The 11,130-nt window shown below is 46.6% G+C and overlaps 1 protein-coding gene across 4 annotated transcripts in view; it reads left to right on the top strand.

The window, feature by feature from the left end:
- The window catches only part of Mcc (MCC regulator of WNT signaling pathway), a 214,794-nt gene that overhangs the window by 113,276 nt on the left and 90,388 nt on the right, over positions 1-11,130 (top strand). For 3 of the 4 annotated variants that reach the window (XM_055622793.1, XM_055622797.1, XM_055622796.1), the window contains exon 2: positions 10,801-10,914. In XM_055622793.1, the coding sequence (XP_055478768.1) occupies positions 10,801-10,914 (114 nt within the window). Of the gene's footprint in view, positions 1-1,291; positions 1,378-10,800; positions 10,915-11,130 lie in introns of those variants that run through there. The other variant, XM_055622795.1, reaches the window with a different exon arrangement.

Genomic DNA, 11,130 nt, shown 5'->3' with positions numbered 1-11,130 from the left:
TTCTTCTTCTTCTTCTTCTTCTTCTTCTTCTTCTTCTTCTTCTTCTTTTTTAACGTGCAAAGGAATGCCCTCTGCCATCTCTGTGTTTGCTGACTTAGCTCTTTGCCCCAGTCCATGTTGGTGTAAAATGAGAGAACTATCAGACTGGAATGGATTTCGAGAGGCTGCATTCCAAACTCCCAGGCAAGACTTAGCACCCACATCCTCTCAGGGAAAGGAGATTCACCCTTGTCTGGAAAGGTTTTCCAGGAGAGTAATTCCACAGACCTGTCTTACTTTCCAAGACACGATGAGCTTCTCTGTCAGGAAAGACGTTTGTAGACAGCCTGCAGCCTTCACACTGAAATGTAAACCCATCATCTCTTGCTGCATTGACTGCTAGTACTTGGAGTCCATCCTATACTTGTCAGCTAGTACTAATTTGTCCTCCCTCCCTCTCCTTAAAGCCGAATAATCTCTTTCAGGCATGTCACGCTTTTCTGGGAGGCCAGAACTAAGTCATCATCCCAGCCCTCTGCCCTGGGATGGGTGGACAGATCCATTGACAGACTCCAGATTCATAATCCCATTTATCCCATTATCAGAATGAGCTTTGCATTTAAACTCTAATCTCACTAATACTGTCTCCTAATTAGCATCTCAGAACTTTGTCTCATGGTAACTTCTGCGTGTCAGGCAAAAGTTCTCTCAAGCCGCTGTGTCGAGTCCTGCCCTGAGTGATGGACAGTGTGGATTTATTTCTTCAGAGTGAGGCTCAGCCTGAGCAGTTTGCACCCTTATTTTTAGTTGTAACCATAGCATTTCTGTTCACATTACACTTACACTGTCATTTCCTCTATCTATGTTGGCAATATTCTATTTCTAAATAGCCTAGACTGGTCTAGAACACTTTAATTTTTTTTGGCTCTCAGTCATAAACTAAAACAGGCTTAGGGATCCTCTGTGTTTGCATTCTAGTGCTGTGTTTACAAGAGGGTAAGGATGGGTAGGGTAGACATGGCAAGAAAATTAAGGACTATGCCTCTTGCTATGGCATGTTTTGGCTAATGATCAGGCCGGCTTCATGAGCTTTGGAAAATGTGCAGCCCTCCCCTGACCCTTTGATTTTTTTTTTTTCTCTGTATAACTAAAGGAGAATTTTAGAATGCAGATGAGCCTATGTGGATGGAGAGAAGCAACACCATTTCCAAAAACTGTGAGGGGCAAGCATCTGGTATGAAGCTCTGCCCTGGTGCACAGTGGGTGTGGAAGAAGCTTGCTTGCATTTGTGGACTGCTGTGTTCCTGGCTGGAATGCAGATCTCACTCAGATCAAGTCAGAAACCACTGGTTCGTGAATGTGGCCAAAAGGGAGAGTTCCTTTCCCGAGCCTGCCATGGTAGGCTCTTGTCATTTTGTTTCTTCTCAGGGTGTGGGGGAGTACCTTCCCAGCAGAAGGGTGGAGATTTAGGAATCTCCTCTGCGTCTTTGGCTGTCTCATTATAGTCAGTGAGGTCTGCTACTATGTCTGCTATACTTCATTAACTTGAGAGTTGGTCTGGGTGGTAATAGAGGAAGAGAAAAAGCAAATTACTTTGTAAGAGTACGCCCTGGCCAGGCTGTGAATGGTGAAATGCAAGTGGAGGAGAAAAGGAGGCTCCATGCTCTGAGTTAAAATAACGCTGAGCTGCTGCATGCCCCTCCAAATTGCTGTTGTGCTGTGGTTTCTAGACACAAAGTGGGAGGACGGGCTGGCTTCAAGGGAGAAGCACTCCTTCAGGAGAGGGGCTGGAATGCTGTCTAGCCAGATGCAAACCTCAGGTTTCTATGGCTCACTTGCATTATATCGCAGCTCTGACAGCTTCGTGTTTGGCAAGGGACTAGGAAGCAAATCGGCCCTGGCCAGGCTAGTGCTGGACTAGTGCTGGCAGGTGGGTGAGGAGGGAATACCTGCTTTGGAGGGTGCATGGCTCACTTGCAAGAACAGATTCCGTCCAGGTAGAATAGCCCTTGTTTGGCTATAGAGTTCAGGCTGCCTTCGCCTGCTTCATAGCTTCTCCCCTCTTCCAGCAGCATCAAGAAAAGAACCTAAGACCTTACTGGAAGTGTTTCACCTCCTTAGGTACACTGCAGAGAGGGCAGTAGTTACATGTAGGCTTTTTTTATATTCTCCAGAATGCTTTATAAGTAGTGACAAGGAAATAAACAATGTTCCAGGGGCAGAGAGGAGGAACTGAAAAAGCTCCCTGAGCACCACACACAGGCAGCCTGGGAATGTTGCTCTCATTTTGGTACCTCTTATCTCAGACTTGCTAGTAGATATTTTGAGCAAAAAGTGCTGTCTATTAACTATATAGTTTTGTACAAGCTGTAGTAAGTGTATTTGTACATAGAAAAAAAACCGTCAGCTGTATGTAGCTGATAAGATGTGTACGTAGTGTGAATAATGAGAACCTATGTTCTTTCCTTTGGACTTTAATTTTTTCTTAATTTATTCATCCAATAAATATTGTCCATCTTGTCCACTGGCTGTTTCCCAGACTCCTGATATCCCTGCCACCACAGAACCCTCACAGTAAAATCATTTCACCCAAAACAAAAACTAGACAAATTCATAATGTCAGTTGCTGTCAAGTGCTGTGAAAAAGAAATAAAGAATAATAAAAGGCCAGAAAATGCACGAGATAGAAGGAAAACTTATCTCTAGTGGTCAATAAAGAATAGGTGGAGACATGTGTCATTCCTATAGGAACTAGTGATCACCAAGTTATTGCTTAGTGCATTCATAATTGTGTGTGCGTGTGCACGAGTCTCTGTCTGTCTGTCTGTATGACAGCCTCGTGCCCCGAGTATACCACACAGTTTATTCACCGCATCCCCTCTGTCTTTCTATCAGGAATAGATCTTTAGTAAATCCTTTGTTTTCTTTTTTGTCCTTAAGTTACTGTATGTGGTAGCTCCTTAGCATCTTCCCCAGAAGAACAGGAGCAAGCAGGAAGTGGGGTGTGGTCTGGGTGTGGTGGGACAATTCCTCTTCCCAGGCTGTCAAGGATTATTTGGCTATAATGCGCTATAATTCCTGCCTACTTGCCTGTCCATTTGCGACAGAGGGCTTGTGATTCAATTGCATGTGTTGAAAGGCAAAGTATAGATTGCTGTGACTAGTGTGATCAGGGTTGCTGTGAGGAAAGCCAATTTAATTGCTTAATTGAGGATTGTGTAAACTGGGAGACAGCAAAGTGACCTGCCATTACCCTCAAAGCCCAATTTTATCCCGACACCTTTTAGGAGATAAAAAAAAAAAGGAAGTCACATGACCTGATGACCACAGTGTTCACAGTCATGCAGCTAAAACTCGTTGGCAGCTGTCTTTGTGGTCAAGAATTTTACCTGTATCATTTTGTTCTGTCCTTAGAGCTCTGCATGCATGAGCATTCTCCCCTTTTACAGGTGAGTAGAGTGGGCCTTCAAAGGGTAAATAGGTTCCCCAAAGATGGGCTTTTGTATGACCTCATCCATGATTCTGCTTTTCTCATTATTCGCCTACACTCTGCTTTTTCCAATTTTCCTCCTGTTCTGAGATCTGATGTGATCTCAGGGTGGGATGATATTGACTAAGTTAGGGTTATTAGAAAAGAAAGATGATTTGAACCCTAATCTTTTCTCCTTTTCTATCTACTTACTTTCTCTGAAGCTGCTGGTAAGCCTCTTTCGAGAGCTAGCTGGAAGTAGGGCTGAAGTCTGTGTCCTCCCCCCTGGCCAAAGGCTTCGGATTAGCTGGGAAGAGACCATCAGTCAGCATGCCTGAGTCAAGCGAGCCAGGGCTTGCCTGTGCCTTGACGGGAACAGGGGCATGTCTTGGCAGCAAGCCCGTGACAAATATTCTATGTAGATGAAATAATGCACATTAAGAGATCTTTAAGAAGCTGGGAATACATTTGGAAATAATTGTGGCGAATCCTTCAATAGTCACCATTGCAGCTCTGCCTGCACTTTAGTTGAGAGTCTGGAAGTACATACCTTGAGGTGCATGGGAAACCCAGTGTGTGTTTGTGTGCAGGTGTGTGAGCAGATGCTCTCCAAACCTTCGTCTGCTTTCCCCCAGGAAAAGACATTGTTTTTCTTCCATGAAAACCCAGAGTCCTTTAGAGTGCTTCAACCACCACCATAAAATTACGCTGGCCCATTCTGATCTGCGGGGTTTATTGACTGTTGCACCATTAAAAGTACTTGGTTTTCTTTAGAATGGGGAATTCGATACCTGCTAAATTGGATCGATATAAAAATTTATGAACAATGCAGTCCTTGTCGAGAAGCTCTGTTACTCATGTTCCTGTGATTCTCTGTGGGGTTTCTGCCCCAGGGATCATATCCGTATTTAGTATGCGCTGAAATATTCATGTTCCCTGATTAGCTGGGCTTAACTGTTGTATCCTCATCCCCTCCATGGTATGTCAGTAGGGCACAGCCACCTTGAAATGTAGGCAGGGGCAGACAGTCTAGTGCAGCACCTTTATTTTATGTGGCTGCGTTTCCAGAATTCTTTGTATACCGCTTAATTTGTGTCCTCATGAAAATAATACAAGTCAAAATTTGTTTAGTGGAGAATGCTGTTACTGATATTTAATAGTTAGAGTACATTAAAAGTATATTAAGCACCCTACTGTTCAGATTCTTTTACATTTCAGTACCTGATGGTCAAAATAAACAAACATTATTTCCAGGTACTATTTAGGAAGCATAACTGTTTGTGGGAAAACGTGGTTTTATAAGGGATCTGGGGACACTGGTATGCCTGCCTTCACAGGTGGTACCTGACCGTGGATTGGTGACTCGGCACTATCATCTGTATCAACCTTACCTGATGCTTCCATGTTGAAGGGGCTTCCGAGAACTGACTTTCAACCAAGGTTCTACAAGTAACTCAGAAGCTGTTGGCCTGTCAAGGGAACTGGGCAGGAAATTGAAACGAGGAAAAGCTGCTGTTTTCTGAGTTGACCAAGGGCAGCAGAAAGTGATTTGCCTGTAGTGTGCCATCTTGTAGGTGATGCTTAATGAGCTTTAAGTTTCGAGACTGAACAGCCTTTCTCAAAATACGCCGCAGCAGGTGCCCCTAGCTGGAATCCTAGCAGCAAACAGGAAGCTGCTGCACAGGCCTGATTGTATCCATCTGGCAGGAAGCACTGCCCTTGTGCCAAGGATTTTGTTCTTCGTGGGTCTGAATTAGAGCTCCTACCGAGTGGAGGGGCTACGAGGGGTATCTGGATGAAGCTGATTTCCTGTGCTCTTGTCCTTGCTCCCTGCAAGGATGACATGGACATACACGGACACTCACTGCCCTCAGTGATAATGGTCATGCAAGATGTTTGTGCCACCAGGTTGAAGCCCGAAGCAGCCTTAGAGACATGGTACTACAAACCCATCTGCCAGTACTTAAAAAAATAGCATTAGAAGGCAAAGAGAGTCGCTGCATCCACACCCAGTAAGGGCCTCATCACTGCTACTAGAAGGCTCACTTTCAGCAACTTGCTCCCACCTGAGGGTACCACAGAGGTCCTGACTCTACACACCCCAGCACAGACACCTCTCCTCCACCCAACCACATACATGTACATGGCCATGCATGTTTCGGTGTCCCACAGGCAGGAGAGCAGTGACACACAAGTCTGGAGCCTCATGGAGTGTAGACCTAAAGCTAGGGTCCCTTAGCAATCTGCTCTTGTCCTGCTTTCCTTCCCAACCACCATGCTTCGACTTCCTCAGTATCTGCAGAAGAGATAATGAATGCCTGTCTCTCAGTCTTACCATGTGTGTTCCATGGAATAAGATGACGTGTGGAAGGAGAATGCCCTACCAATAGTGTATGTTCAGCCAAGTTTGGTTGGGCTTGTCTCTTACCCTTTAAATGAAGAGATCACTGTGTGAAAGAAAGAGTAGGCATTACCTATCATCATTACATCATGAAATGTAAGCTCAAAATGTGTGTCATTAAATGGAGGACTAGGGGCAGAGTGAGAACAGAATAGAAATTCCCTTATTCCACAGTGGGGCATAAACAGAGGCACTCTGACAGTGAATGGCTTGTACAAACACCTCCTGACCCTAGCAGGCACAGGAGGAAGACCAGTATCCTCAAAGTGCACCTTGGATGAGTCACCCCCATGGGGCAGGAAGACCAGCACAGCCTGAGGCAGGAGGTGCCTTCGGTAGGTACCTGCACTGAAAGGAGATGCTGCGCATGACACAGTCCTCCATCTCTGTTGTGCTGCTGTAGCCGTTGGCATTTTGATGACTGCGCTGCTCAAAGGCCCGAGTCCCAGAAAGATGAGCCAGGTGACAAATGTAGAGCCTAACAGCTTAGACAGAAGCACTGGATGATGGTGGTCATAGTGTGATGGATCAGACGATGCCGACTTAGCTTGACAGAACAGGCCTGTGTTTGCAGCTTTCTTGTTAGCTATAATAGAGTGGAAGTAAGTGCTTCGGGAGGCCACACATCACAGTGTAGGGCTGATGGATTCCAATGGCGTCTTGTAGACCATGAAGCCCTCCGTCTCCTGGCTGATAACAGAAAGGGCTGCTTATCCACTTGGTGTGGAGAAACCTCCGGGAGAGTCTGTCTGCTCAGTCCTCACTTGAGCCTTTGGGCTGGACACCTCATCTGTCAGAGGTTCAGCTGGCTTATCCTTAAGGCAAGTTCCACAGTACAGTTCTCCTCAAGGAACAGACTCCAGAACTAACAGCTGCCTTGCTTAACAATCACCTTACAGCCAACTGTCCAGTGGTGCAGGTGGTACAGCTGCATTTGATTGCACAGAGCACAGAGAGTGGGGCCAGCCGGAGAATCCACTTAGAGGGTCCCAGGCTTTTATCTCTATAACATGAAAATGTTTGCGTTTGTTTCTCATATGCACTAAATACAAACATATAGAGACAGTGACAACATTCCACATGAGCTTGCACAGGCTCCCTGTGACAGCTGACAACTTCATGGACAGGACTGTTGAGAAAGTCCAGCAGGTAAAAGCACTTGCCACACAAACCTGAAAACCCAAGTTGAGTACCCCAGGAACCATGCTGGAAAGAGAAGAGCAAATCCTAAATGGTTTTCTTTGAGCTTTGAACCTATGTGTGCCACGCCATGCACTCACCCTAATTCATACACAGACACAAGTAATAAAATAATAACACAATGATGATAAATTAAATGAAAATGTTTAAAATTTCACAGATTGCTGAGATTCTTGACATTCAAAGTCTTAGGCCAGGGCAGAATCTCTCTCTCTGCTGCTGGTTGTGCCCCTCTGTGCGGCCTGTGAAGGGCTTCACCCTGAGAAGCCGCCCCTCCATCACTCCTAACTTTAAACGTGGCTGTGGCTGGCAAAGAATGCACATGGGTTGAGAGCCTCCTGCGCTTGTGGGGGGCTCGGTAGGGGGCCACCTCTTGGCAGTTTTGTCCTCTGTGCCTCTGCTGAGAAAAGGCCAACAGTGAACACATTCTGTTCTGACCTGTTCGAGCTGGGGTTTGGGGATGCGGGGATTGAGACAGGAAAGAAAGCAACACTTTGAGTTATGATGCTCTTGCCTGGGTTTTCATTGTTTTCTCTACACGAAAGTATTCAGAAATACTTTAAAAGTGTTCATGAGATTAAAGGTATTGAAAACAATTTAGAGCCACCTGGAGCCCACTGGGTGTCCATTAGACTACCCTTTCCCGTTTATTTAGTGTCCTTTCATTTGCCTTATCATCATGCACGTAAAATTCTTTTAAAGAAAGTTGGTATCCATGAGAACCTCCTGCCAATTACTGTCATGTGTGATCTCCTATGGAAAAGCAGGATGCTGTGCCAAGCTCTGCAGAGCCTTAAGAAAGTGACTCAGTCTGCAGTTGTCCCAGCTGAGCACTAAGGGATCCGTCCTCAATCTCTTGCCCTCCTGCAACCCCGGTGGGTATGTGCAGCCCTGTGGGGTCTTCACGAAGTCAAGGTCCTGCACAAGTGTTGGTTCATCTGGAGGCACATAGATCTCAGCATGTAGAAAGCACGCCTGTGGACCTGCATTTTCATAGTTTTCATACTTGTCTGTAAAGGCCACTGTCACACTCAGGAGACTTTGGAGGACTGTCTGCCGCCTTTATTGAGAGGGGCCTGCCCTGTGCACGTGGGGTGGTGCAGAGAGCCAAGAGACCGAAAAGTATTTCTCACTCAGCCCACTAGTTCCCTGCCTGCCCCCCCCCCCACGCCCGGCAATGTGATCCTGTATGGACCCTTCTGGTGTGGCCGTGGTGGAATTAGCTACTCTGTGTCTCTACATGACGTATCTTGTGACAGTGTAGGGAGGGTCTGCAATATTCTATTCCCAGCTTTGCCCTTCCATCCTCCCAAGCCCTGCAAACAGCCCCAGATGTGAGAGAGTAAGCTAGGTAGGAAGCGGACCAGGCTCTCAGTTGGGACCTCTATGTCTACTCCTGTGTCTCTTAAAACATGTGTCAAGGCAGGCCTTGGTGTGTCTGATTACCCCCACCGGGGATTAGGTGTTGTATATTGTCCCAGGATCACGTGAGCAGATGACTTGTCAGTGTCAATGCTAAGGGACTAAAGTGACAAGGGGCTGAACCTTTTTCTGCACTAAACTCAAAACAAAACAAATCTCAGAAAGATTGCATAGTGGTGGCCCAGTGGTATTTGTGCTGAGAAACAGTCACATAAACCTTGTATCCAAATGCTGAGTGACCTTTTCGGAGGGGCCCAGCCCTACACCAGACGGAAATACCACCAGATTGCTTGGCATTTCCTTTTTAAATTTCAAGCGTTCCTGGTTTCAAATCAGCAATTGATCTGTTGGTTTGTAGCCTGTGTGCAATTAAGTGAGTCACACTGTTGCTGGAGTCTAAGGAACACAAGTGCTTTGAAGCCACTGCCGACCTCCAACGCATGCGTTCAGGGTGCAGAAAGAGTGGATTTCTTTTTTTTATTTTTATTAATTAACAGTTTATTCACTTTGTATCCCCCCTGTAACTCCCTCCCTCCTCCCGTCCCTACCCTACCCTCCTTCTCCCTTTTTCACTCATTGTCTCTCCCCAAGTCCACTGATAGGGGAGGTCCTCCTCCCCTTCCTTCTGATCTTAGTCTATCAGGTCTCATCAGGAGTGGCTGCATTGTCTTCCTCTGTGGCCTGGTAAGGCTGCTCCCCCCTCAGGGGGAGGCGATCAAAGAGCAGGCCAATCAGTTCATGTCAGAGACTGTCCCTGTCCCCATTACTATGGAACCTACTTGGACACTGAACTGCCTCTGTGCAGGGGTTCTAGGTTATCTCCATGAGTGGTCCTTGGTTGGAATATCAGTCTCAGAAAAGACCCCTGTGCCCAGATTTTTTGGTTCTGTTGCTCTCCTTGTGTAGCTCCTGTCTTCTCCAGGTCTTAGAATCTTCCCCTTCATTCATAAGATTCCCTGCACTCTGCCCAAAGTTTGGCTATGAGTCTCAGCATCTGCTGTGATATCCTGCAGGGTAAAGCCTTTCAGAGGCCTTCTCATCCTAAGTGAGGTATCCCAGAAGCAGAAAGACACACAGGGTATATATTTACTAATAAGTGGATATTAGATATATAATATAGGATAAACGTACTAAAATCTATACATGTAAAGAAACTAATCAAGAAGGAGGACTCTGGCTAAATTGCTCAGTCCCCATTCAGAAAGGCAAAGAGGATGTACATCAGAAGAGGGCGAAAACAGGGAACAGACAGGAAAGAATAGTTTTCTAAAGCTGGAATGCAGGTGATCTTCAGAGCCGCATTGTGTACTGCTGTGCCATACTGTCCTTAGTGTCTGTCTGGGGAAGGTACAGCACTCCTGTGAGAATCTGTTACGATTTCATTTCTCAGTACACCATGCTGGGGGGCCCGGTGGGGAGCAGCCTGCACAGGCTATAAAGGGAAGGCAGGCATCTGCAGTGTCTGGGTAGGCAAAAGCCCCAGGGTGCGGCCCTGAGGTAGATGTGTGGAATGTGTTTTGTAATCCTTCCATCTCCGGCTTTAAGAGCCAAGGAACACCCAGTTGGGACAGAAGCCTGTCCTGCCGAATTCTGTATTCAGGATGCAAAGGTGATCAGATTCTGCTGGTGGTGCGTTTCTCAGTAAGGGTCAATCAGTTTATAAGAAACCTATAGCCAGCCAGTCAAGGCTCTCTGGTGAGGGAGGAGTTTATAGCAAGAAAATCAAGAGGCCAACTAGAAGAAGAGCTTCCTTTGTGCTGAGGCACGGAAGGGCCACCACCATAATGGGCAAACTCTCTCCACCACTGAGCTGTAGCCTGCCTCCCCCTCCCTTTCTTTGTGTCTATTGTGCCTGAAGCTTTGCTTTTTCTTAATTTGTGGGGTCTTGTTTTACATAGGATTTCCCTATGTAGTGTAGGCTGGCTTCAAACTTGTTATCCTCCTGCCTCAGCCTCCTGCTCAGGCTGCAGGAGGCTTGTGCTTTATGTTGCATCAGGCAGCCCCATTCCAGCTGTCACTGTCACCCACGTCACTCAGGAAAAGCCCTTAGAATGAAGAGCTACACCCCCTACCCTATATTTACCGTCTAATTTTGGTTCTACCCCACACATGGATGGCTTTTCCCATTCTGTGTCGTGTGACCATACAGCCAGCTCAGGTAAGACCCTGACTTAATGTCTGCTGGTCCAGAGACTAATGTACTCCCGTTCTCAGAAGGGCCCCCTTTTGGGTGATAGATTTCTTTTGTACATGGCCCTGCTGATCACAGGAAGGAAGGGAAGGAAGTGAGCTTGTCTAACCGTGGGTCCCTCTCCTTCTGCCACCACAGCTCCACCTGGCAGCCCTGGCCTCACTCAAGGGAGACATAGTAGAGCTGACTAAGCGTCTGCAGCAAACAGAGAGGGAACGAGACCTTCTGGAAAAGAAGTTGGCCAAGGCACAGGTAAGGGACCTGGATGGGTGTTTTGTGCGTCTATCTTCTTTGTTTAGCAATAAATAAGTGTGTGTGTGTGTGTGTGTGTGTGTGTGTGTGTGTGTGTGTGTGTGTCGGGGGGGGGAGGATTCCTACAAATCAGATGTGAACTTCATGGGAAAAGGTTCTAGGTGGGCTGCTGAAAACAAAGCCAAGCAAACCCCGGCATGGACTAGATGCTCCAGC

The sequence above is a fragment of the Psammomys obesus genome, unplaced genomic scaffold, assembly GCF_907164565.1.
Source record: "Psammomys obesus unplaced genomic scaffold, mPsaObe1.curated_primary_1811, whole genome shotgun sequence".
In the NCBI taxonomy this organism is placed as follows: Eukaryota; Metazoa; Chordata; class Mammalia; order Rodentia; family Muridae; genus Psammomys; species Psammomys obesus.
The sequence above is the reverse complement of the archived record's forward strand: the minus strand, read 5'-3'. Positions and strand labels throughout refer to the sequence as shown.